This window comes from Peromyscus leucopus, chromosome 10 (genome assembly GCF_004664715.2).
Source record: "Peromyscus leucopus breed LL Stock chromosome 10, UCI_PerLeu_2.1, whole genome shotgun sequence".
NCBI lineage: Eukaryota > Metazoa > Chordata > Mammalia > Rodentia > Cricetidae > Peromyscus > Peromyscus leucopus.
In genome coordinates, this window is record NC_051071.1 from 81,108,446 (window position 1) to 81,134,737 (window position 26,292).

The window sequence follows — 26,292 nt, forward strand, 5'->3', positions numbered from 1 at the left end:
GAGATTCATAGTATGCTGCTCCCATGTGCCGCCCACAGAAACTCTTAATTGCTCGTTTTCGGTGTGCTTGCATCTTTAGACGCGTAGATTTTCTTCTGAACTCCAAAGAATACTTACGTTGTTTAAATTAAAGGTGAAAGCATAAAAGAACTATTCTCGGAGATGGGTAGTAAATCCAGAAAAAAGTATCTGTTTCAGGACTTTGTCCCTATTACCTTGGGAAAGACATTGTGTGAGCAGATGAGGCCTGTGCTCATTTTGCTTGGAAGGTCCATGATTTCAGTAACAAAGGCAGGAGACCCGCCGAGGCACTGTAGCAGGTAAAGGCACTTGCCGATAACTCTGGCAACCAGGGTTCAATCCCCGGAACCCATGGAAAAGAGGACAGAGAGAATCACCTCGTGGAGCCATCCTGTGACCTCTACACTTGCACTGTGTGCTCCCCAACATGCACATACGAATAAATAACATGTATTTTAAAGGTGCTAAAGTCAGGGCTGGAGAAATGGCCCAGCAGTTAAGAGTACTGACTGCTCTTCAGAGGACCAAGGTTGGGGTCTCGACACTCACATCTTGGCTCACCGTCACCTGTAATTCTGGTCCCAGGGGATCCTGTTCCCTCTTTGGGCATGTGTGTGGGACATGTGGGACACAGGCATGCGTGTCGTGCCCAACCACACATGCGGGCTAAACACCCATACACATAAAAAAAGATGGTAAAACCGAGGATGGGACATATTCACGGGCTTGTCTAAGAGAGGACATGATTGAAGCCCTGTCTCATAGACTTCTTGCAGCTGATTTACACAGCTCCTGATGTGGGAGAAAATCCCAAGTGGCTCAGCATGAGGGCTGAAGCCGCACTTGCCAAAGTGAGCTATTACGCAGCTTGGAAATAACTCATCCTCATTATAGCTTGAGGTGCTTTAACTGCTGAAAACCTCAGGAAGGTTGAATCCACAAACCCGAAGATATGAAGGGCAGTGGCAGTCATGGTCTCAGCAGTGCATGTCACGGCACACATCCACATTCGCGACGTGAGCTCACCCACAGTAAGCAGGAAAAATAGAGCTCCTGGGGCTGGTTTGAGATCAAACAGAACTGGACCCTCCCACCACCTAATGGCTTTCTGTATCTGAACAAGTTCCTTTAAGCTTTAGGGGATTTATGTTCATGCCTGTGACATCACACTTCAGCTAGTATTAACCCCTCCCGGTGTTAGGAAGGTGAAGAGGGAGTAGGTGAGGTGCCGAGTGCACACAAAGGGATTAGTGTGTTGGGTTTTACTCAGCTGCTCTGCGGACTTTAACAAAAGTATGAATGTACCTACCGTTACAGTTTCACGTAGAGTGATTCCACTGCTCCGGGAAGCCCGTCTTCTGTCGGTTTCTATCGTCCTTTTCCTCTCCCACAGAAACTACTCATCTTTTTCTGCTTCTAGTTTGCCTCTTGTATAGACAGTGTCCAGTAGTTTAAGTCATTCCTTATACACCCTTTTCCGACCAGCTTCCAACGCATAACCATATGCTGTTCTATGCGGTTTGGAGACTCACCTATGAGAGCTGTGCTTTATTTTTTTATTTTTGTTTGTTTTTTTTGTTTTTGTTTTTTGAATGAGTGAGTTCCCCAAGTATATAGCAAGCAAAAATAAAGGAATAAATCAAACGTAGTAGCAGAAAGATAAAAAAAAAAATCATCTTCAAAGTGAGCACTCACAACATCCAGCTAAAACCACTGGAGTACCCAACTGAGTGACAAATGCTAACCCCGTCAAGCTGGTGATCGCAAAGATCCAGCAGACGTCAAATGGGGAAAGCCGGTTCAAACAGCCAGCTTGAGCTCTGGCATGGGAGTCCTGGGCAGAGCACTGTGTCCCCTCTGGTGAGGCTTCCAAGCAAAAGAACAATCGTCAAGCAGCATACAGAGCATCATCAAGCCAGTGCTTATAACCATCCAGCACAGTGGTTCTCCATCTGTGGGTCATGACCCCTCTGGGTGGCATATCAGATATTTACATTATGGTTCATAACAGCAGCAAAATTACAGTTATGAAAGAGCAATGAAATCGTTTTTCTGGTTGTGAGTCACTACAACATGAGGAACTGTTGATGGCCACAGCATCAGGGAGGTGGAGGACCACTGATCTAGCGATAATGACTGGGGATGCTCTGTTTAATCATGCTAGAAAAGGTTCCTGGCAAGGCAGAGTCTTCTCTGCAGTAAGCTTCACCCTTCTCTTTCCTGCTGCAGACATCATAATAGTATGGGATAAACAATAGTCACCTTTGGATGGAGATAGCTTACTTTTTAGCCATTCTCAAAGACCAGATGTCTTAGTGCCCTTAGCTAGTTGCTCTTTTCCCTCTTCCCATTAAAGAGTCAGGGGGTCAGCCTGAGCCAGGACAGGGGCATTTGGAGGACCCTTGACAAAAACATGCTTGAGTCTGAACTTGGAGAATCAGTCCTGTTTCCAGAGCCAACTTCTCAGTGATCTCAAACTGCCTATGACATTTTACAGTTTTATGGATATTGCATATGCCTGTAAGGTTTTTCCATATTTTTTATAACTGGCCAGCTTGTGTCTTATTTTTACTGAATAACATTTTGTTGTATAAAGTGTTTATCAGTTGAAGGGCATCTTGGTTGCTTCCAAGTTTTGTCAGTTATAAATACAACTTCAGTTAATTATTTATGTGCAAGGTTTTGTATGGACATGTGTCCAACTTGCTTAGATGAACGTCAAGGAGCATAATTGCTGGATCATGCTGTAAGGATGCACCTAGCGATGTAAGAAACGTCTGGACGGTCTCTCAATGCGCATGCAACCTCTTACATTTCCACGAGCAATAGAAACAGAGTTCCTATTGTTTCTGTCTTCCCCAGAATTTGGTGTTGTCAGTGTTTTGGAGTTTAACCATGCTACTAGATTCTGTTTTAATTTATAGTCCACAGGGACATGACGTAAAGTATCTTTATATATGCTTTCTTGCTGTCTATACATCTTCCTTGGTAAGAGGTCTCCTTAGATCTTTTACTCTTTTAAAATGGGGTTGTTTATTATCCTCTTACTTTATTAAGTTAGTTTGATTATTAGTCTTTTATCAGATACGTTTTGTAAATATTTTCTGTCTGCGCCTTTTCTTTCCATCCTAATACCTTTGCGTTTCCAGAGGAGATTGAGGCCCCAGACTGTGTGCTCTGCTACACTGACTGATTGGCAGAGGCAGACCTGGAGCCAGGAGTGCCCGATACTTTTCTGCTGCATGGTTTGCATGAAAAAAAAAAAATCTACCCAGATGAACTATTGGTTGGAGTACAGTGTCCTTAAAGGATTGACCTTGTTGTTTTGTTTTGTTTTGTTTTGTTTTGTTTTGTTTTGTTTTCTTCTTTAAATCACCCCTGCTGATTTAGGGTAGAAGAGATGAAAGTCTAAAAGTGGATGAACATCTGGCCAAAAAAGATGCCCAGGTCAGTAACAGCCAGGAGAATGTCTCTTTTACACACACCCTTGATGGCCTCTGCAAAAGATGACGCTACTCAGGCCTGTCCTCTCCTGTCATGAGTCAAAGCCTGGGGGACAGGCATCATCCAGCCCATCCCCTGCCTGCCACTGTGATGGTGACCATCCACCACTACCACCACCAGGTCCTGCATTGGACCTTCCGATTTGAAGTCTGCTCAAAGTGAACTGTGTAGATGACAGATCATTTTATTGGCCTCTAAAGTCAAGTAAAATCCCCACTCTTCCCCTTCCATCCCCTCCAAGAGAGAAGGCACTGTATTTGTGATGACATGCAGGGCTGCTTTCGTTTGTCCAGGTCCTCTACAATGCAGGTGAGAACAAATGGGGCACCGATGAAGACAAATTCACCGAGATCCTGTGTCTACGGAGCTTTCCGCAGCTGAAACTGAGTACGACTCGAGTCTGTTTCGCTCCATGTTGGTTTTGCAGGTGTCTTTGCAGTTTGTGTAGAAACTTCTCAGGAAACCAAATGGAGAAATTGCATTTTAACTCACGGCAGTACTGCAATTCTCTTTCGTTTTGTCCTGAAGACTGAGTAGGCTCCCTACCCTGTGAGTAGCAAGCAGTAGAAGAGAATGGAAAAGATACAGGCAATCCCACCGAGAGCTGAAAGCCTGGTTGCTGTGGGGTGGAGGAGCTTCCACCCCATCTCTCCTTGTCCACCACCTTCTGGAAAAGACAGGCACTGAAAGGGAGTTAGGGTTGATTAATGGTGATGAAAGGGAGTTTTGTGGATTGATTAGTGGTGACGAACAGCGGCTACTCTCTGATGTGAAGAGAAATGAGAGCGGGATGGGGGGAACCAGCTCTCCTTCTCAGACCGATGCCTGGGTCCACCCACCCTCTCACTCACGTGTCTCTCTGAGCTGTTCCAGAAGCACAGAGCTCCATTTAGCATGACCATATCATGGCAATGGCTGCCAGGTGCCAGTTTTGAGAACAGCGGCAGGGTAGGACTGACCTGATGCTGAGCTGAGGAAACAGAAGGGGTTTGCTGAGACTTTTCATTCTGAAATTGCACTTCTTTACCTTCAACGGTGATTTTTGTGAAATAAGGGTGCAATAGTTCACTGGGTTTACTAAGGGCTTGGTTTGAAAAACAGAGACAGGCTGACCCCTGTATCTCTTTGCAAATTTTCTTTTCCTTTTTTTTTCAAAATGTGTTGGCCCATGCCTTTAATCCTAGCAGAAGCAGGATTTCTGAAAGTTCCAGGCCAGCTAGAACTACGTGTAAGACTCCCATCTCAAAACAAAGCAAAACAAAAAACAGCAACAAAAAGTTGTTGGAAAAAAATGTACTAGGCTAATAATCTTCCTGTACACTCGATGACATATGTGCAGGTTTTACTTAAAGCAAATACCGGTCAAGAAATTTGAATCAGGCCGGGCAGTGGTGGCGCACGCCTTTAATCCCAGCACTTGGGAGGCAGAGCCAGGCTGATCTCTGTGAGTTCAAGGCCAGCTGTCTCGAAAAAACCAAAAAAAAAAAAAAAAAAAAAAGAAAAAATTTTGAATCACTTCTGGTAGGTATGAAGTGGGCAATACTGCCTTAGAAAATGGTTTCCTCAGCACAAGAAATCCAAATCCTCCCAGACAGAGCCAGTAGTAAAGGGATTTGCCACCATGAGGGCACTTGCCAACAAGTCTGACCACTTGAGTTTGGTCCCTGAAACCCATGTCATGGGAGGAGAAATTCAAGTCCCAAAAGTCGTCCTCTGACCTACACATACACACACACACACACACACACACACACACACCGTAGAATTAATATTAAGAATGTTTTAAGGAGTCTTTCCAGTTAACTTTCTGCAGCACATAAAACACATCTGACCGCTGAGCATGGCATTGATGCCTGGTGTTGCTGTGATTTTAAAATAGAGAAGTCACAGGACATTTCAAGCTATTTCAACTGCTTCAAGCTGGCAGGGGGAGGGAGATCACTGAAGAAATGGCCTAAGGAGTTCAGTCTTCACTGCGCTCAACTTTTGATGGCTGAGGTTCTGAGCTTGCTAGTTGATCTGCTACATCTCGCATTTTAAAATGTGAAATATATTCAAGTGTGGCCCTCTGGGATGCTTTAAATATTTTTATGGTGCTACTTTTTAGCATTTGATGAGTACAGAAATATTAGCCAGAAGGACATTGAGGACAGCATTAAAGGAGAATTATCGGGGCATTTTGAAGACCTGCTGCTGGCCATAGGTAAGCCCTTGAGTGTTAATAAATGGAACTATTTCTCTTTCGTGGAAGTCAGTGTCAAAGTGAGCTAATTTTAAGAATCCTGACTGATTCATCTGTGTGCTCTACAGCCCCCAGCAGCCCATGGCCCAAACAGCTAGCTCAACAAATATTGTTAAATAATGCATGGAGAAGTTCTGTACTTACTTCTTATCTTGTCCTTTAAATGTATACTCAGCTTGTTATCGTGTTTAGATTACACCCTCTTTGAAAGCTGAATTGCATTCTACTGGCATTTTTATTGAGTCTTGTTGAAACTGAGCCCTAATCAGTTTGGTATCCCACTGTATTTGGTTTTCTCTGGAAGATGTCAATTTCCTCCCAAACTAGAGCCAAGGTCAGAGCCATAGATCTCTTCCTCTTTGGTAGAGTAATCGAGTGTTATTCAGACAGAATCCATTCCCATAAAAACACATACATTAGTGAGTGGTCAGTAATGCTGTTATACAGTGAGGTCTCACAATTTGTCCTCCCAGGTACTAAGAGAGCACCTCAAAAGAAATGTGAGATCAGAGAATGAGGTGCTACTCAAAGATAGGATTCTTGACCTCTTTAGTGAAGAATCAAAAACCATGTTAACTTCCTCTCTCTCTCTCTCCCCCTCCCTCCCTCCCTCTTTCTCTGCTATCTCTGTCTGTCTCTCTCTCTCTTTCACACACACACACACACACACACACACACACACACACACAGGAAGAGAGAAAGAGATGAGGGTGTGTCTAGGATACTTCTATTTAGGAACACAGTAGAGCCAATTACAGAATTCTCATTGGGGAATGCCTAGACTCTGAACGCCTCACCATCTCACCAGTGGGATGTCATTTCTGACATCCATTTACAGCACCTGCAGTGAGATCATGATAGCTGATCCCTAAGGGTAACTTTTCCATTGGTACCCGGGATTCATCCTCCAAATGCTAATTCCCACCTCTGAAGAGTGACTCCTAATTATGAGGCCTTAACTTTTGTTTTTAAGTAACTTCTGTGTGCTGAATACCTTGTTAAACTCCTAACAAATATCATCTCATTTAAACCTTTGGCAGTCTTTCAAAACAGGCTCATCCCCTTGGTGACACAGTGAACTCGGAACTCAGAATGACTTCCTTGAACTGTGGCAATTGAGTTTGTAAGATGAGCTGAATAAAGGGATATTGTTTTCATTTTAATGCTTGCTCAAGATCAGGGCAAGCCAGAATTTAGGAGCTTATAGCAAGTTACAGTTTGGGCAGGAAGCAGGCAATTGTGAACTTTGGGGATGGTTATCACTGAGGTGGCTCCTCCAGTTTCCATTCCGATGATGTCAGGTGCAAAGTAGGCATCCTTGCCACTTCCCCTATTTTCATATACAAAGAACAAGCCTTTCGCTTAAGAACATCCAGAAAAGGCCAGCTACAGGAAAGGAAGGACTATGATAAGAAGGGGTGTTTATATCTAGTTGTGGGAAAATAGTTGAAAAGCTTAATAAGATAAAAGAGATCAGAATGGTTTTGATCAAATTCTTAAAGCCTGATGATATTTGTTGAAGAAAATTTAGGTAGCGCCAGGGCAAATGTTCCTTGTCAGACAATATCACATCTCAAGTTCTCTTCAAATCATTTACAGACACTGTATTAGTTACTTTTCTGTCACTGTGAAAAAAAAAATACCATCACCAAGGCAACGTAGAGATGAAGGGAAGGGTTTATTTGGGCCTATGGTTCTAGAGGGATGAGAGTCCATGGGAGGGGCAGCAGGCAGCAGGAACAGGAAGTTCAGAGGTCACGTCTGGAACTACAACCAGGAAGCAGAGAGACTGAGCTGGAAGTAATTTAAGGCTTTCAACTCTCAAAGCCCACCCCCAATGATAGACTTCCTCTAGCAAGGCTACACCCCCTAAACCTCCCCAAACAGTGTCATCAGCTGGGAGTCAAGTGTTCAAATCTCAGAGACTATGGAGGACGTTTGTCATTTAAACCACCACATACAGCAAGGCTTTGGCTCTCCTTAAGATGTATGTACTATAAAGAAAATTGAGGCGGTTTTTTTTCAGCCCTGGGCTTCATTATAAAATCCATTCCCTCACTGTTGGTCAGACTCCTGCCTGGACAGACTTCAGAGCATGAAAACAACCGTGCTGCATGAATAGATTTGTTCTTTATAGACTTTACTCTTACTGCGTATTTTCACTTTATCTCAAGGAAAATTGGTTTACTTATGTTTTTTGTGAGTACTCTCTTTCTGGTTTTATTTCTGTTTTCCTTGCCATTTCATGATAAATATTTAGAAGACTGTAGTATATTTTTAGTTAACTAAACCTAAGTTGCATGTGGTTGTTCTAACACAGTCAATCTCACTAGCCTGCGTCTCGTAGTCCATTCATTTTAAACGAAAATCCTTCCGTGGGGTGATTGGGTTTTACATTGAAGTTCTGTGCCCTTTTTTATGTAAGGAATTATTTGTAGCCACATTTCTGTAGTCATTAGTAGCCCAAGCTACTTATTGGTAGCCAAAGATGTTGCAACTGAGTTGTGGGACACCGCAGGTAGTTATCAGAATAAGATGAGGTGTGCTGTGTGTCTGAGATGTGGAGATGAGTCAGACAGTGTGGGAGTATCTTTGGCATGTAATTTTATTTTCTCCATGGCTGAAGATATTCCCATCCTAAAGTTCTGTGCAAATATGACATTATGAGGCTTTAAAATCCAGAATGAGCAGCTTTCCTCTCATTCCAAGTAAAAGTCAGTACTGAGATTGACTCAGTTTCTATTAAGTGAAACTAATCATTACTTTCTTTTTCAACAATAAACAGTTCACTGTACGAGGAACACCCCAGCTTTTTTGGCGGGAAGACTTTATCAATCGTTGAAGGTTGGTTTGAAATTTTCGTATTGTACTCATAGATAGCATCCCTCATGGAGGAAAAAAATACTGTTTAATATTGATAGAATATTATATTTATTTTTCACTTCAGTGAGTTTCTTTCTGTAGTTAATTTTTCTACTAATTTGCCTCAAAGTATACTAATGCATACACCAGCCAGGGTAGAAGCAGCTCGTAATGTGTTAGCTAAATCTTTTCCCTCACTTCATTTGTGTAGGAAGTAGAACTTGTAGAATGCTAAACCTCAATGCATGGCCTCTCAAGCAACCTTAGTTCAAATGAACTCAGCTGAGTCAGCAACCTGTGCAGGATGCTGATGACTCATGTCCTCTTCATGTCATCATTCCCTACCCCCGGGCTTAGCTCAGAGGAAATGCTCCGGTTCTTTAGTGGGCATTTCTCGGGGCTGTAAAATAATGTCCAGATGGACATCTCATTCGCCTCACCTCACGCCACTGCCAGTCCCGGCTCCTGTGACCAGTGACCTCATAGGTTGTCCCTAGCAGACCTGGCCTTGCTCAGCTCTGGAAACTGAACACTGCCTCCCCGGACTTGTTCCTTCTGCCTCAGTCACCTCCTACTTCTTGCCATTCCCCGGTCACCAAGGCTGTTCCGATGTTGGCATCTCTGTGTTTGTCTTCCCTGTCTGTGGAATTCCTCCACCTGAGATGTGGCTGACTCTTCTCATCTTTCCAGGTCTCAGCTCAAATGTCTCCTCTTGAAATAACCCTCCCTTGATGATGTGGTCAACTGCTCTCTTTCCATCACTCTGCATTCTATTTCCCTGTGTTTTTTTTTTCATTCTTATTAATGTTTATTAAAATAATTAGATAGTTTGCTATCTCTAGCTAGTAGAAAATGAACTCCATGGATTCATTCACTGCTGTGTGCAGGGTGCAGAGCAGAATTCTGGGACACAGTAGATGGTCAACTGGCATTTGTTGGCTACATCAATAAACAGAATCAGCATTCACCTAACAGCTACCTAGAAATATTCCCCACTCTTTCCCCATTGTCCACCCACCTGCAAACATCTCTCATGTCTCCCTGTTTTCTTGACCTCTGGCCATTATTCAGCTGAGTTCATGGCTACGTCTTTGCTTGACTGCAGCAGTCACATCTGGGTAGGTCTCAGAGTCTCTCCTCTGACTCCCTTGTCCTCATTCTGGTTTTTCCCTGGATCTGGTACTTCATATTGCAAATGGACTGGCTGTCTTGAAAACAGCCACAAATAAGATCTCATCTCAGCATTCTTAGTTTAAAATATTGCAATAGTTCTGCGTATGTGGGATACAGTTAGAATTTTATGTCATGGTTAGCAAGGTCTAGATTCTCAAGGCACATCATTTGCCATTGCTCATTATCTGTATATCCTCAGATGTGGCATTCTTTCTTGTCCTAAACTTTCATCCACTTCATACACACACACACACACACACACACACACACACACACACACACACACACACACGGAGAGAGGGGGGGGTCTTTTACTATACAAATCCTTCCCTGATGCATGTGTTATGTGTGCCTTGATGCCTCTTCCCCAGTCTCTCCAGGGCTGTGGTCACAGGTGTGCCTCACACTTGAACTGGGGGTGTGTCCAGCACACCCCCAGCTGATCATTTAGGCTTCAGCATGCATGCCACTTTCTTGGGCAGACCTTTCCTAATCTATAGTCTTTCCCAGGCTCCGCTATAACACACCTCTATTGAACCCAATATCTCTCATCTGTCAGACTAATTATAAATACCTTTTATTTAATACTTTCATTAGTTCATAGAGAATTTTGGACTATGTTTTGCTCATATTCACCCTCCCAACCCCAGCTCTTCCCAGATCCACCCCTTCCCTCTCCACCCAACTTTGTGTGCCCCCTTTTTTTCCCCCAATTAGGGTCAAATTGAGTGGCCCAACTATTCATGCATGTACAGCCTTCCACTGGAGTGTGGTCAGCTTAGCAGGGCTACACTTTCAGAGAAAACTGACCCCGCCTCTCCCAGCAGTCAACAGTTACCCAGAGCTCCACAGCTAGGGGTGGAGCTTTGTGTCTAACCCCGCCCCATCCCCCACCCCCCACCCCGTGCTGGGATTTGTGTCAGATTAATGGCCGGTGGCTTGCTTTCCGGTCTGTATCCTTTACAGCATTGGAGGCTCATCGGGGATCTCTATGTTCTTCACAGCCCCTCATTACAGGGCTCAAGGCACATTTCTTTAATAAACGAATGGTGGAGTTTGGTGCTGAATGAGTGAAGAGGGGTTACTGTAGTTGAGTAGTTTGTGCACAGTTACTTGATGTCTCTTGTAACTGAATATCTGTATGTCACTGTGCAACCAGTGAGATTCTCATGGCCCTTTTGTCCCAGGGTGCTGGAACGGATGAATTCACTCTCAACAGAATAATGGTTTCCAGATCAGAGACTGACCTTCTGGACATCCGACATGAGTTCAAGAAAAATTATGGCTACTCTCTCTACTCAGCCATTCAAGTAAGTCTCCTCTGGAAATAGCAAGGCATAGTTCCCCTTTCTCCGCTCACAATCTTTCTTTTGCAGTCCTTAAAACACGGGTAGATCTGATTAGATTTCTCTCTCTTGGTCATTGTGTTTCCTGAGTTTAAAATAGTTATACCAAAACATCCCTTAAGGATGGGGAGTGGAGACTGAAGAGATGGCTCAGTGGTTAAGAGCACTCACTCTTGCAGAGGACCTGGATTTGGTCCCTAGCACCCACATGGCAACCACCCACAACTCCAGTTCCACAGGATCTGACACTCTTTTCTGGCTTCTGTGGGCACTGTATGCACATGGTAACAAACTCATGTAGGCAAAACACTCATACACATACAATTAGAAAGAAATAGAAATAAAAATATGCTTGTTAAAAATGATGGCTGTTTTCCAGCTCTCAAACACTAAGACTGTAATAGTGAGTCATCTTTTTAAAGGTTTGTTGGTCTGAAAATTTTCTTTTGAAAAATGCATGTGTAAGTTGGCTGTCTATTGTTTACACTGCAATGCTTTTAAACAATTATTTCAGCAAAAAGTAAGGAAAGAAAAGTACATATTTTAAATTTTCCTTTAGTGAACTAGGCGTGTAGGTCAGTAGTAAACATTTACCTAGCATGTGCAAGGCGGTAGGTTTGATCTCTACCACAGCAAAGATAAATAAAAAATACTACTACTACTAATAATAAGGAGGAGGAATGGGAGGAGGAGGAGGAGGAGGAGGAGGAGGAGGAGGAGGAGCCCTCTGTTATGCACAGAAGACAGTGGGTTCTGGATGGTCAGTTCTTCTCATTGCAGTGTGAGGAAGGTTTCTCATTTTTAGTAGATATATATCATTCCATTTTTATTCCAGTAACATCAACAGATGTTTACAGTTCCTGGCTATTCACTTAGTGCTTCAGTGTACATACCCAGTTTCATGTGGTACAAGTGTTGGGGGTGATGGATATATAGCTGAGACAGATTAAAACCCTATTTTTAAAACTTGGTAAATAGGACCACTTCTTGACTCCCATCTCCTTATTTTCATCAGATCCTCAGAACAGAGGGCTGCTTTCTACTCACAAACAACTCTTTTGTGTTTTGACAATCTGATAGGTGACGGTTATAAATGACTGTATTTTCACATTTTTTTTTTTTTTTTTTTTTTTTTGGTTTTTCGAGACAGGGTTTCTCTGTGTAGCTTTGCGCCTTTCCTGGAACTCACTTGGTAGACCAGGCTGGCCTCGAACTCACAAAGATCCGCCTACCTCTGTCTCCTGAGTGCTGGGATTAAAGGCGTGCGCCACCACCGCCCGGCTATTTTCACATTTTTAATGCCATTTTTATTTATTTTTACCGGGCTGTCTCTTTCTGGGTTTGGGGCTCATTCTTCTTTTGGGTTTTTGTTCCTTTTTGCTAACTTCTAAGACCTCCTTTCACACAAGGCAGATTAGCTTTTTCATCTCATTACAAAGATTTGCCTTGGCTAACGGCATTTTTTTTTCCAAACAGAACTTTTATTTGATATGTAATTGAATTTATCAATCTTTACAGTTTCTTGTTTTTAACCATTGTTTCTGTCATTCTGGATGAGAATATTTCTAAAGCGTTCACCACTCCTTCCTGTCTGTCTAAGGAGTGAACCAATGGTCACGGTTATTAGGTCTCAGTGTACACACATATGTATGTAATGAATTAAGAACTATTAAGGAAGCAAGACCGACAAAATTGTTCAAGAAGCTTCTATACCATAAAATGTCATGCTTCAAAAGTCATAGCTGAGAGCCGGGCGGTGGTGGCGCACCACTTTAATCCCAGCAATCAGGAGGAGAGGCAGGCAGATCTCTGTGAGTTCGAGGCCATCCTGGACTACAGAGCAAGTTCCGGGAAAGGTGCAAAGCTACACAGAGAAACCCTGTCTCAGAAGAAAGAAAAAAAAGAAAAAAGAAAAAAAGTCATAGCTGAAATAGAAATATACCAGCTAGCTAATAAATGCTATGGAACTAGCTCCAGGTCTTCCTAGCAGTATTCTGTTGGTTCTCTTTTTTGTTTTGTTTTTTATTTTGTTTTGCTTCACCTTAGCCCCCAGAGGACACACAGAAGTCTTTGATAATTAAGAGAAATAATCCAGACTGGTTCCCTGAATCAATATGGGCGCTGAGGTTAAGTGAGGCTATCTAAGCATCCCAGTCACCCCGTACCACATTGACTAGGTGCAAAGGTGGATTCTGGGGCTGGTTCCACAAGGGCCCCACAGGCTGTATGACTCCTTTACATCTGAGTTCTTAGATACACTACAGACTTTCTCAGCAAAATCAGCTTTAGAGACCCAGGCTAGTGCCTGCTGAGAACCAGCTCCCAGAGCCCAGAGGGGCCAGGACAAATGGGATATCGACCAGCAGCCAGCAGGAAGTGTTGAGAGTACCAAGATGGACACATACACCCCAGGCCAGCTGTGGGATTATTTACACTGTGCAGATCCTGATTCTTGGTAGGATCTACTCCTCTAGCCACTAGGACTCTGAAACCTTGATCCTTGAGGAGTGGGATGCCTAGCCATGGCCACTGGGAATGCCTGGCGTAAGCCACGTTCCTGTGTCACACTGGGTAGTTGGAGTCTGTCCTCTTACCCACGATGCAGCCCTACCCATGATAGACACCCCTAACTAGGTGCAGATACTGACTTGGGTGTCTCTGAGCACCTTGGGAGCATTCCAGCCTCAGGGCCCACAAATAATTTTTTTTAACTAATGAATAAATGCATTCACCTCAACCAGTCAGCTAGATTTGCTCACCAAATTCCTTTGTGCTTTTCAAACCAGAGCCTTTGTTTTCACGCTAAACTTTGACAGAGAAAGATGCATGGGTAAGTTGAAATCCTAACCAATCCAAAAGAGCACCAGGCTCTTCCTAGGGCTTAGCATGGATTTCATCAGCAGCCCACACCCGATTCTATTTGAATTGATCCTGACACATTACAATAGTTTCAATCATCATAGGAAGATTCAATAACGTTAGCCGCATTGTACTTGCCAAGGCAGAAAGGCAGACTCATACGTTTTATAACAATTGTCAGTAACAAGGTTGACGCACTCTGGGAGCTTTTGCTTCACCCTCAGCCAACCAGAAAATCTGATTAGGCTGTGGCTCTCCATCCCCCAGTGGTCTGGGTAATGGAGACTTATTGTGTTAGGAAACATTTAAACTGTTTGTAGTCTGATAAAAAGAAAAATCCATCACTGAAGAGTCCAGTTTGTGTCTCTACCTCCGACCCACGTCGTCAGGTCATCTCGTTCACATTTTCCTGACCAGCCAGTGGGATTGTTAAAGATGGTTGTTTCTGAAACTCAGGAGTTAGAATTCCATGTTGTGGACATCCCAGGCTTTGACTCTCTGGTCCTCTACTTTCTCCGATTATTCAGACACTTGACCTCTTGTTGACCCCCTCATGGGTGATGACTGGTGAGGAGAAGGAAGGGAAGAGCATAGGTTTAAAAAAAAAGATGATTCAGGTATGATAACACATGCTGATGACACCCGTAGTTTGGGAGTGGCTAAGGCAGGAGGATTTCTGGTGTGAGGTCAGCTTATACTACATAGTGAGGCCCTGTCTAAAAAAGATATTAATGAAAATTTAGATGAGACTACATTTTTGTTAGCCTTCCCTTGTCAGTAATAAAAAGTGCTCTATAAGGGCGATATGTGACTACCCTAAATAATCTCATAGTCTATAATATAGACCCCATATGAAGGCTTAAAGTAGGCATTAGCATATATGATAATTGGAACAACATAATCTAGTCAAGTCCTAGATGTTCGGGATGGAGGATGGAGATACAGGACTTGACAGAAAAGACATTGTGGGATTGGAAAGGAATATTTCTCAGAGCAACAGGTCCTGAGTCTGCCTATCAGGTCCACAAGAGGAACTGGGTGCCTCCTCTGGAATTCTTATGTTTAACAGACTCCTAAGGTGCATCCTAGAAACAGACTCCTGTTAAGTGGCAGAAGGAAAAGAAACCTTAAGTCAATTGCTTACTTAAAAAAAAAAATTACTTTAGGGAATACTCAGGCCTTAAAGAGTGAAATGAGTTCACCCAGAGATCCAAAGTTGGAGAATTTGTGCTGTATTCAGCTAATCACAAGTATTTATTAAGTGAATGCCATGTGCCAGACTCAGGGCTGAAGTCATAAGGGGAAAGAATTTTGCTCCTATGAGATTACAAATACGTGTAAAAATCACTGCTTTCATGTGAGGGCGAGAGACGTGGGTGCTAAGAGATCAGATAACAGGGGGGCCTGACTGACAGAAAAGACTTCTGTGGGGAAATGATGGTTCTGATCTAGAAATTGAGCAGGCATGAGCAGGCAGAAGGCTGTGCCTGTGTGGAGCTGCTTAAGCATTCTAAGGAGGGAACTGCAAATGGAAAGACCCTGGGTTAGAAGAAACAATGAAAACAGGGTAGAGGGGCTAGCCCATGCAGGAATTCTCTGGCACCGTTTAAATAGTACACGGGATTGTGAAGTCAATGAGAATGTTACATAAGAGTTCCTCGGTCATTAAAAAGATTCTGGTGACTGGGAAGAATGACTTAAACAGACACCAGGAGAGACGTGGGGTGGTGAGTTAGGTCTTTGTGACACAGGCACACTGGAGCATGTGGGTGGGATGGTAGTCATGCAAAGAGAGCCCAGAACAGAGGCTCGGGAGGTCCTGGGATTTGGTATGAGAAGTGAGGAGGAAGTGTCAGGGATGATTCACAGGATTCTCGCGTGGGAAAGAGCAAGAATGCCATTTCCGACAAGAGGGTCGAATCTTGGGGGCAGTGTGAGGAAGTTCCTGGTCTTGATGTCTTGAGTTTGGGATGTGTTAGGAGCCAGTACGCGGAGAGGTCAGTGAAACTGTTGCTGCTATGGGTACATTGTGAAAATCAGTGTCCTAGGTACCTTCTGTTGCTGTTATAAACACCCTGATAAAATTAACTTCAGCAGTCAGGCAAAGTGGCGTACGCCTTTAACTCCTGTACTCAGGAGGCAGAGGCAACAAGAACTATATGAGTTTGAGGCCAGCCTCATCTACATAGCAAGTTCCAGGCCACCTAGAACTACACAGTGAGAACTCTAAATAAATAAATAAATAAGATCAACCAACCAACCTAAGATATAAAGAGTTCACTTTTGGCTTACAGTTTAAAAGAGAAAGAATCCATCACAGCATGGAAGACTGGCAACAGGCAGTGGGAGGTTGGGAGCAGGAAGCTGGTTGATCATGGTCATCTGTATTCAGAAAGAGAACAGACAGTAAGTGGGGCCATGATAGAGAAAAAAACTAAACTAAAAGCTCATCCCCCACTGACATACTTCCTCCAGCCAGGCTCTACCTCCAAAAGGTTCTATAACATCTCCAAACAGCGCCACCATCTGGGCACCAGGTGTTCAAACACAGGAGCCTATGGAGGACATTCCGTATTCAAACTGCCACAGTCATGTTTCTGAATCTCTGGATAAGGGTGGCAATACCTTCGAGAGAAAATATGGAGTGAAGAAAAGAGAGCTTAGAGTTGAGCTTTACCCATCACTACTATATAATGTCTCTACAGAGAGAGGATGAGGGTGGGGAGGGAGAAGCTTCGGGCTGAGGGGTGCAGCGGAAGTCCAGGGAAGAGCATGTTCCAAGAGGGTGAATGAAAAAGATGCTGAATCCTGCTGATGGAATGTAAGCGAAGGGATAGGAAATGGCCGTACTGTAGAGTGGTAGAATGGGTGCTGGGCGTGATTTACAAAACACTAAGAATTAATGGCTTGGGTACTTCGATTGATAAATTTATAGTCACACCAGTGGCAAGAGACGAGAGCCTAGACTCTATCTGTAGTGGCTTGAAAAACACTGTTATAAAGGAGCAATTGTCTGTCCTGATAAAATGTCAGGGTAAAAAGTGGGAAGAAGTTGGGAGGAGAGAGAACTGTGGAGAGTGTTAACAGCCATCAGTGGAGTATTTTGTTCCCTTTTTAGAGAAGATTTTTTTTTGAGGGGAGAGATGATTGAGACAGGCTCTCTCATGTAGCCCAGGCTGGCCCTGAACTGGATATGTAGCCACAAGTAACCTTAAACTCCTGATCCTCTTACTTTTGCCTGCAACATTCTGGGATTACAGGGATATGCCACCATAACTGACTCTTTGAGACAAAGTCTTTCTATGTGGTCCTGGCTGTCCTGGAACTCACTCTGTAGACCAGGCTGGCCTCAAACTCACAAAGATCCACCTGCCTCTGCCTCTGGAGTGATGGGATTAAAGGCATGTGTCACTACACCCAGCTCCATACCTGACTCTTAAGAACAATAAATAAGATGTAATTAGGAATGATACACAAAGTTCTTTTTAACCTAGCAAAACATTTTGTGAAACAGCATTTCGAAAATGACTATCTATATAGTCATATATCTAGACTATCATCTAGAGGGGTAACAGGCAAGAGGCAGGACAAGTGTTTGTTAGGTCCCTGTAGCAAATCACAGTCCTATTGTAAGCTTCTTGGGTATCTTTTCGTTTATGTGTGTGTGTGTGTGTGTGTGTGTGTGTGTGTGTGGTGTGTATGCACAACTTGTGGAAGCAGTTCTCTGTGGATTCTGGGGATTCAACTCAGATCACCAAGCTTGGTGGCGGGCACCTTTACCCGATGAGCCGTCACATAGCGGAATGGTTTTTCTTGACCAGTCAAACCCCAGTGATTGTGTGCAGCTCTGCTCAGAGTGACTGGAAGGCCCTTTTAAAATACAACGCTAGAGTGCGGCTCACTGCCAACAGTTTGAAAGAAGGTTGCAAAGAACAAAGCAAGACAGGGGGAAGCATTATTTCTATCACCTGCATCAATGACAGCGTGTGTATTGATTCTGTTGTGTCTCCTACTATGACACTATGTCCACCATCTCCACTCAGTGACTTTTCCTTACTCACTTGACCTTACTCTAATATCTACCCTAGCTACACCTTCCCAAATATAAACTTAAGTGATAAGATGTGATCACCGACTAGGTTACTCAAACAAAATAGAAACAAATATGAAGTTTTAAGGCAATCTGGGTAACAAGCAGAGTTTTGCCTCTAGTGCTATCTTTTGCAGAGACAATGTGGCCACTGTGCACTAACCCCTTCAGCTGGCATGGTTATCTTTTCTCAACCAGAACCTTTCTCTGCTGGCTTAGGGCCTGCTAAACCTCCTCTCGGGGCTGTGGCTTATCTCACCAATGCAGAGTAGAGCTGTTATGTGGTGATATTGTGTTCCCCCAAAATATTGTGAACACTAATAAACTTATCTGAGGTCAGAGAACAGAACAGCCACTAGATATAGAGGCCAGAAAATGGTGGCACACACACCTTTAATCCTAGCATTCTGGAGGCAGAGATCCATCCAGATCTCTGTGAGTTCAAAGCCACACTGGAAACAGCCAGGCATGGTGACTCACACCTTTAATCCCAGGAAGTGATGGTAGGAAGGAGAAAGGTGTATAAGGTATGAAAACCAGGAAATTAATAGAGCCTGGTTAAGCTTTCAGGCTTTTAGCAGCAGTTCAGCTGAGATTCATTCCAGATGAGGACTCAGAAGCTTCCAGTTTGAGGAAACAGAATCGGCTGAGAAGTTGGCAAGGTGAGGTTAGCTGTGGCTTGTTCTGTTTCTCTGGTCATTCAGCGTTCACCCCAATACCTGGCTCCGTGTTTGTTTTTATTAATAAGATATTTTAAGATTCGTGCTACACTGGTATGTGGCAAAACTTTTCTTTGGGAGACACAACACATGCCTTCTCACCCCAGATAGGGATCCCATGATGGACCAAAGTATGGATACCACCAAAGTCCAGATTGGTGAACCAATGAGCCTTACTGGGGTTACTTACAGGAATGTGAGTGAGGGGTTACTTAGAGAATCAGAAATGACTCAAAGACAGCTTTACCAAGGCCAACCACAGCATGGGTGACAGCTCTTGAAAGCTGGGAACCTGGTGCACACTGCACAGCCTGTAGGCAGCTCAACAGGTTGGAGAGTGATCTTTTCAGGTGACTCTGGCTTAAATCTTGCAGGCAGCTCAGCTGGTTATTGCTTTTCCCAGGCAGTTGATCTGGTCTCATTGTCTTTCTGGCTTGGCATGTCTAAGAGGGACTATCACCTTTTATGGCTTGCTCTGGAAAGCAGGAGCCTAGTGAATCTGGTCAGCTTCAGGGACTTCCTGAAGGTTTTTTGAGTTGTTTACCTTTCAGCTTACGGAGCTTCCCTACTGGATGGAATGTTAGAATCTTTGAGCAAAGTGTTACACAGCGGGAATGAGGGGCCGGGCTCTCTGATTGAGGCCACTTTTCTTACCCTCTGCATTTCTCACTTAATTATTACATGGAGATGAAGAGAGTTCATAATCTGCTGCATAGAATTTTTTATAAGGGTTGCAATAGTTAATACAAAATAAACTTTTCCTTTAAGCTTTTTATATTGGAAATTCGACCCAGAACCTTATGCATATCAAGCACACTATAGACCATTGAGTGACACCTGTAGTTCCCCATGGTAAGTGAGTTGCAAATAGCCATGCCAGATTAACATTAATTGTTACTAAACTATAGTTTTTAGAGGTTTTGTTAGCGCCTAATATGTAATACCTAGTGGTTGAAATCTTGGTTTTTTTTTTTTTTTAAAAAGTCCTAGTTGAAATTCAGGAGGATTTGAACACTATGTAGTGCAGAGAACATGCCAGGTAGGAGCATAACGGCACTTGAGTATGAAAGAATGATGGCAGTGAAGGTGTGCTGTACTGAACAGTGCGGCTTGCACATCTTCTGCCCAAATGACTTCCCTAGCACTGTGAGGTCTGATCCACCCCTAATTCCCTCATTATTTACGGTATGTTCTTTTCTGTTGGTCCTGCCCTCTACAGTCAGATACTTCTGGAGACTACAGAGCCGTGCTCTTGAAGATCTGTGGAGGAGATGACTGAAGGAGACAGTTTCCAAAGGCTACTGCCCTGACGGATGGCCTCGGCAAATGCTCTGCTTACTGCTTTCCTACAGCATCCCAAAGTACAAGCAAATGCAAGACCGCAACCTGTCTGCCTGATAGGAATCATCGTCATTTAGTGCAAGAGCAAAAGCCAACATGATTTTCTATTAGAGCATTTCATTCATATTATAGAGGTTTATAAAGGAAATTCAATTTGCAATTAAAGATCTACTAATGATTTTCTATTTTGCTTAGGAAGTTGGAATTGGTGTAGTCCAAAAACATTCAACATAAATCAGGATACTAAAAATGGTTGCCTTTGTTAAATACAATTTGTGCGTTTGTTTTCAGTATCTACCAATACTGAATGCCAACAAATAACTTAAAATACCTTGTTGTAAATGCTGTTGCTGCTTCAATGTATTACTTTATCAGGTGTGGTCTAAAAAAATAATAGTGAAATGACATGGTGGTGCACACCTACGATCCCACACTTAGGAGGTGGAGGCAGGGGGAGGGATAGTTTGTGATCACCCTTGTGAAGTTGTAGGAGATATAAAGAAGTCCATTAACAGCTTAGTGTGGTTGGGGCTCGGGGCTCAGGGAAGGAGAATGGTATCCTATGGAATCTTGTCAGGGAAATGAGGTAATATTGGGCTGGATGCTGGCAGGAAAAATGGAAGTATTGCTGGCAGATACTTCCAACATCCCTAGGAACCTGTGAAATGGATTTCTGTCTGCCAGGAAGAGCCATCTCCCTATCTCCCCTTCCTCTGGCACCTGACTCCCTGCTGACAAGTACCTATGGTGCATGCCCAAAGCCAATGCTAACCTTCAGGCTCCTCAGTCCCCCATCTGGGGTGCCATGGGTATTTAATTAGAATATATAAAAAAATCCCCATTCTGCATAAAAGATAGAATGCCTTTCTGAATATGCATTGTGTCTCCTACAGGACAATAAGGGTAGCCTCCATAGGTTTCTGGTCAGCGTTGACAGTAATCTCCAGTTTGATCATAGAGAAGGCAAGCACAGGGGACAGGTGTTTTAGAAATGGATTTAGGTGTTACAGGGATAAGTATCTCCTTTTGTCAACCAGTCTCCAGACCCCACCATGTGAGTGGTCTGGTTGAACCGCTGATATAGATTCCTGAACCTCAAATCTCCATAGATAGAGTTTGCTACTGATAGGTATGAGCAAGAGGAAGTAGAAGAAGTAGGGCATGACCTAATAGGGTCGGGCTTGGGTCTTGGCAGAGGTGTGAGGTCTCATTCTTCTGAGACAGGAGGCAAGCTAGCTGACCTTGGTATCTTCTGAAACTTAAAAGAGCAAGGTCCTGTTGGGGTTGAAATGTAAGAGGGAGGATTATGTTGAGTCGATGGTATTGAAGGTTTGAGATGAGAAAGATGGATCCAGTGAAGGAAACCCTTGAGCTTAGTGGCAGTTGGGGTAGTTAAGGATGACCTTGAAGGGGCCTGTCCACTCTGGAGAAAGAGGAAGGGGACTGTGTCCTGGAGGAGAGAGTAGAACTAAGTCCCTGATATTGATTGCAGAGGGAAGGGGATCAGGATGGGGTTGAGGCAAATGATGGTGGGTGAAGATCTGAAGAAGTGTGTGAAGACAGAGTAACAAGAGGGTAAGAAGGTGATCAGGGAGAGGTGATGGCTGAGATGTGAGGCCAGGAGGCATAATCGGCTGTCAATGCATGAGTTCAAAAGGGGAGACGAGGAGGGTTTCCTTGGAAGAGCTCTTAGGTGCAGGAGAGCCAATGGCAGGAGTTTCATCCAATCAGTATGGAGTTATTGGAAGAGTCTGATAAGAATATTTTTGAGAGAACAGTGAGTTCATTCGACCTTGCCTGAAGACTGGGGATGGTGGGGATATGGAAACACCGGGAGATGCTAAGGACTTTGGCTAAAGTTTGTGAGATTTGAGAGGTAAATTCAGGGCCATCATCTGATTGAAGGGAGGTTGGAACTCCAAAATGGGGGAGGGAGGGAGGCACTCTCCCTAAAGAGGAGATCAGAAATTGTCTGTGATCTTTTATTAGGTAGGGTAAGCTTCTATCTATTCTGAGAATGTATCTACCAGAACCAAAAGGTATCTGAAATATCTAACTGTGGGCATGTGGGTGAAGTCATGCTGCCAGTCCAATCCAGGGAGGGATCCCATGACTTGATGAATGGGGAAAGGGAAATTCCAATGCTCAGAGGTAGGACTAGAAGTTTGACATTTTTTACAAAAACCAATGATAGTCTTTAGATAGGATAGACCCTCAGATGTTGGCTGTAAATAGGTTTTAATAAAGTGAGACACAGCCTGGCTATTACAGTGAAAGATATGGTGAAGACAGGATAGAATTTGTTGAATATCTGGGGATGGTAATGAAAATGTAGGTTGGTTGTAAAATGAGAGTGTCTTGTGGTGTGTGAGGGGGACCCAGGCACTTGAGTACCTCAGCGCTAGCTGCCTCGTTAGCCTGGTTATTTCCCTTGGAAATAATAGAATTGTTCACTTGATATGATTGGCAGTGGATAATTCTTATGGCCATGGGAAGGTGAGAGGCCTCTAACAAGGCCATAATTTGGTCTGAATTGGTTATGGACTCTCCTTTTGTTGTTAGTGGCCCACACTCCTTCCAAATAGCTGCATGTGATAACAGAATGTGAAAAACAGACCTGGAGTTTGTATAAAGGTTTAGGAACTGTCCCTTTGCTAGTTGAAAGACATGAGTTAGAGCTGTTAATTCAGCCTGCTAGTTTGTGGTTTGGGCTGGAAGGGTCTGTGCCTCGACAACTCAGGTGTCTAAGACATTAGCATATTCTGCTTTGTGTACTCCTTCATTTAGGAAGGAGCTGCCATCTGTGTATCATGTATAGGTAGCCTGAGATAGCGTTCCCTCATGGATATGTGTAGGATGAGGTAGTAACTCCTTGATGGTCTCAATGCAAGAGTGAGAAGGGGAGTATTCTGGGATTGGCTGGGGCAGGAGATTTGAAATGTTAAGAAGTGTACATGGCCAAAAGGTAAGTGTTGTGTTCTCTACCAATGCTACCTGAAGGGAGAGAACTTGGGAGGGGGTAATGTTTGGAGACTCCAGTATATTCAAAGTGGGACAGGTGGTGAGGATAGAGGACAGTAATAGGTGACCTAAAAGTTACCTTCTTTGAGTCACGTATGAGAAGTTCAGCTATGGCCAGAGCTCACAGACGAAGTGCCCAACCTTGGATAGTGTGGTCTAATTTTTTGATAAGTACATGATGGGCGCAAAGGAAGGTCCCAGTTGGTGACCCAGAACCCTGAGGGCATATCCCTCTTTTTCAGTAACAGAGAGAGAAGGGGCAAGTTAAGTCCAGAAGATGTAGGGCCGGAGCCTGTAAGAAGGCCTGTTGATGCTTACAAAATGGCTTGGTAACGGGTGCCAGAAGAGGTTCATGTGAGGAGCTGAGGGGATGAGTGAGGGGATGAGGACTGCCTTATATAGGGGATGAGCAAGAAAAGAGAAAGAAGGAATCCAAGAGTGTAAGAAGCTAGTCATCCTAGGAAGGATAGGATTTCATCCTTGGTGGTGAGGACTGTGAGTGACTGAAGTAAGTGGTTTCTATCTTATGAGTTGGAGTAATAGACAATCCCAGATAAGTTACCTGAGGAGTGGACAGCTGAACCTTAGAGGGTGAGACCCTGTATCCCCGAATGGACAGGAAGTTTAATAAGGTAGAGGTGTCTGCCTGGCTAATTTGCAGGGAGGGGCCACAAAGGAGAAGATCATCTACATATTGTATGAGTTTGGATTTAGGAAGAGACAAAGAGAATAAATCAGCAGCTAGAACTTGGCCAATTAAATGTGGGCTGTCCCGGAATCCCTGGGGTAAGACCTTCCAAGTGAGTTGGGTAGAGATATGGGTGTCTGGGTCAGTCCAAGTAAAGGCAAAGATATTTTGTGACTGGGAATCCAGAGGAATAGAAAAGAAGGCTTCCTTGAGATCTAGGACAGAGAAATGAGAAGTCTCTGAGGGGATGGTGGAGAGGAGAGTACAGGGATTGAGTACTATGGGATGAAGGGAACTATTGTAGGGTTGATAAGTTGGAAATCCTGAACCAAGTGGTAAGTTCCATTAGTTTTTGTTTTTTAACTGCAAGGATAGGGGTATTAAAGGGGAAAGAAGTGGGACACAGAAGAGTCTTTCTTTCTTTTCTTTCTTTCTTTCTTTCTTTCTTTTTTTTTTTTTTTTTTTTGAGACAGCGTTTCTTTGTGTAGCTTTGGAGACTTTCCTGGAACTTACTTTGTAGCCCAGGCTGGCCTTGAACTCACAGAGATCCTCCTGCCTCTGCCTCCTGAGTGCTGGGATTAAAGGCATGTATCATCACTGCCAAGCTCGAGTCTTTCTTAAGAGATCAGAGATGGAGGGTTAAGTCCTCTGAGGCTTTGGAGGGAGAGTGAGTACTGAGCCTGGGTTATGTATTTGGTGGGGTTTTGTAGTTGAATGATGAGAGGTGGGTGATATTTGGCTATAGAGAGGTTTTGAGTGTCCCATACCTGGAGATCTGTCTGAGAGGCCAGTAAGGGAAAAGATGTGTCAGATTGTGTGGTTTGGAGGAGAAGGAGGAGGGGAATGGCTGGTGAACCTGGGGTTAAGCAGATGGGGGCAGCAAGAGAAACAGATGCTCCCACTTTGGCTAGGAGGTCCCTTTCTAGCAAGAGGATGGGACAGGTTGGCACCATTAGGAAGCAATGGGTAAGTGGAATATCCCTAAAGATACAGCCAAGTGCTGAGGTTTGGTGAGCCTGGTAAGGCTGTCTGCCTACTCCAACAATACAGGAATGAGAAGGAGAGGTGGGTCCCCAGAACTTAGTCAGGACTGGAAAAGTATCTCCAGTGTCAAGAAGGCAGGAGATGGATCACCTTGATACTATGGTGACTACCCAAGGTTCCCTTGGGAGATGGTAGTCGTCAGGCCAAGGGAGTGGGGCCCCCTCATGGCTGGACTAAGGAGGTCAGATGAAGGGCGATCTGGGCTTGATGTCCCCATGCCACAAGGGACATGGGGGCAATCAACACCCCAATGTCCTTCTTGATGTCACCCTGGACATGGTCCAAGGTGGTTTATGAGGCTTTGGAGAGGCCTGGGCCCAGTGACCCTCCTGACTGCATTTGAAACAGGGATGTGGATGTTCTCAACCTTTGGGAGGCCAGGGAGCCTGGGCTTTTGCTCTGGCCAGCTGAGAGGCCTTAGCCACCATCAGGGTTTTTTGTTTGGGGCTTTTTCATCCCTCCCATGCTACACCTTGGAGGCTACAGTTAAGACTTCTGCCTGTGGAGTGAGAGGTCCTCTCTCTGCTCCACTCCAGTGAAAGAAGGTCTTCACCCAAACCTCATTCAAGAGATTTATTGGGAGAGAAGAATCCAGGAGAGTAGCTGCTTCTGCCAGGGTACAAAAAGGCAGCTCCCAACTGAACAGGCACGGGACTTATATAGGGCTTCTTAGGGGTGGGGTTTTTCCAGGGTGAAGATTTTTTTTATTCTTCTTTTTAATTTTTATTTTATAATTAATTTAATTTTACATATCAGCCACGAATTCCCCTGTCCTTCCTCCTCCCACTCCCTAGCCTTCTGCCCCCCCCATCCACCCCCCATTCCCACCTCCTCCAAGGCAAGCTCTCCCCTGGGGATTCAGTTCAGCCTGGTAGATTCAGTTGAGGCAGGTCCACACTCCTCCTCCCTACACCAAGGCTGAGTAAAATGTCTCAGCATAGGTTCTAGGTTCCAAAAAGCCAGCTCATGCACCAAAAACAGGTGAAGATTTTTAAGGTGGGAATTGGTTGAATTTCAATCCCCTGAGCTTGACAAACTCAGAGATTGGCTAGATTTCATGTTCAGGAATTGGTTGATTTTTTTGTGCTGAGTTGATCAGAGGAAGAGTGTATTATTTTGGCTCTGGTTTCAGGGCCAAAGTGTGTTTCTTTAGGTCTAGTTTCAGGGTCAGGGTGTATTTCTTTAGCTCTGGTTTCAGGGCCTAATGCTATCTAGAAGTGCTAGCCTCTAGGCAGCTCAGGCCTCAGAGGGAATCCACGGCACTGGAGAAGCTAAGACTTTACCTATTTGATGGGGTTAGGAAAGAAACACTCACACATTCTCTTGATCATTTCCTTCTTTATTCATCAACCTCTTCTGATGGACTGACTGGGCTGGACTCG

General features: G+C 44.0%; 1 protein-coding gene across 3 annotated transcripts in view; it reads left to right on the forward strand.

Moving 5' to 3' along the window:
• Anxa3 (annexin A3) overlaps positions 1-20,503 on the forward strand; it is a 59,216-nt gene extending 38,713 nt beyond the window's left edge. For 2 of the 3 annotated variants that reach the window (XM_028873144.2, XM_037209185.1), the window contains exons 8-13: positions 3,412-3,468; positions 3,819-3,912; positions 5,633-5,728; positions 8,553-8,611; positions 10,990-11,112; positions 20,036-20,503. In XM_028873144.2, coding sequence (XP_028728977.1) covers positions 3,412-3,468; positions 3,819-3,912; positions 5,633-5,728; positions 8,553-8,611; positions 10,990-11,112; positions 20,036-20,095 — 489 coding nt within the window. In that variant the 3' untranslated portion in view covers positions 20,096-20,503. The remainder of the gene's footprint in view (positions 1-3,411; positions 3,469-3,818; positions 3,913-5,632; positions 5,729-8,552; positions 8,612-10,989; positions 11,113-20,035) is intronic. The other variant, XM_037209186.1, reaches the window with a different exon arrangement.
• Positions 20,504-26,292: the final 5,789 nt, after the last annotated feature.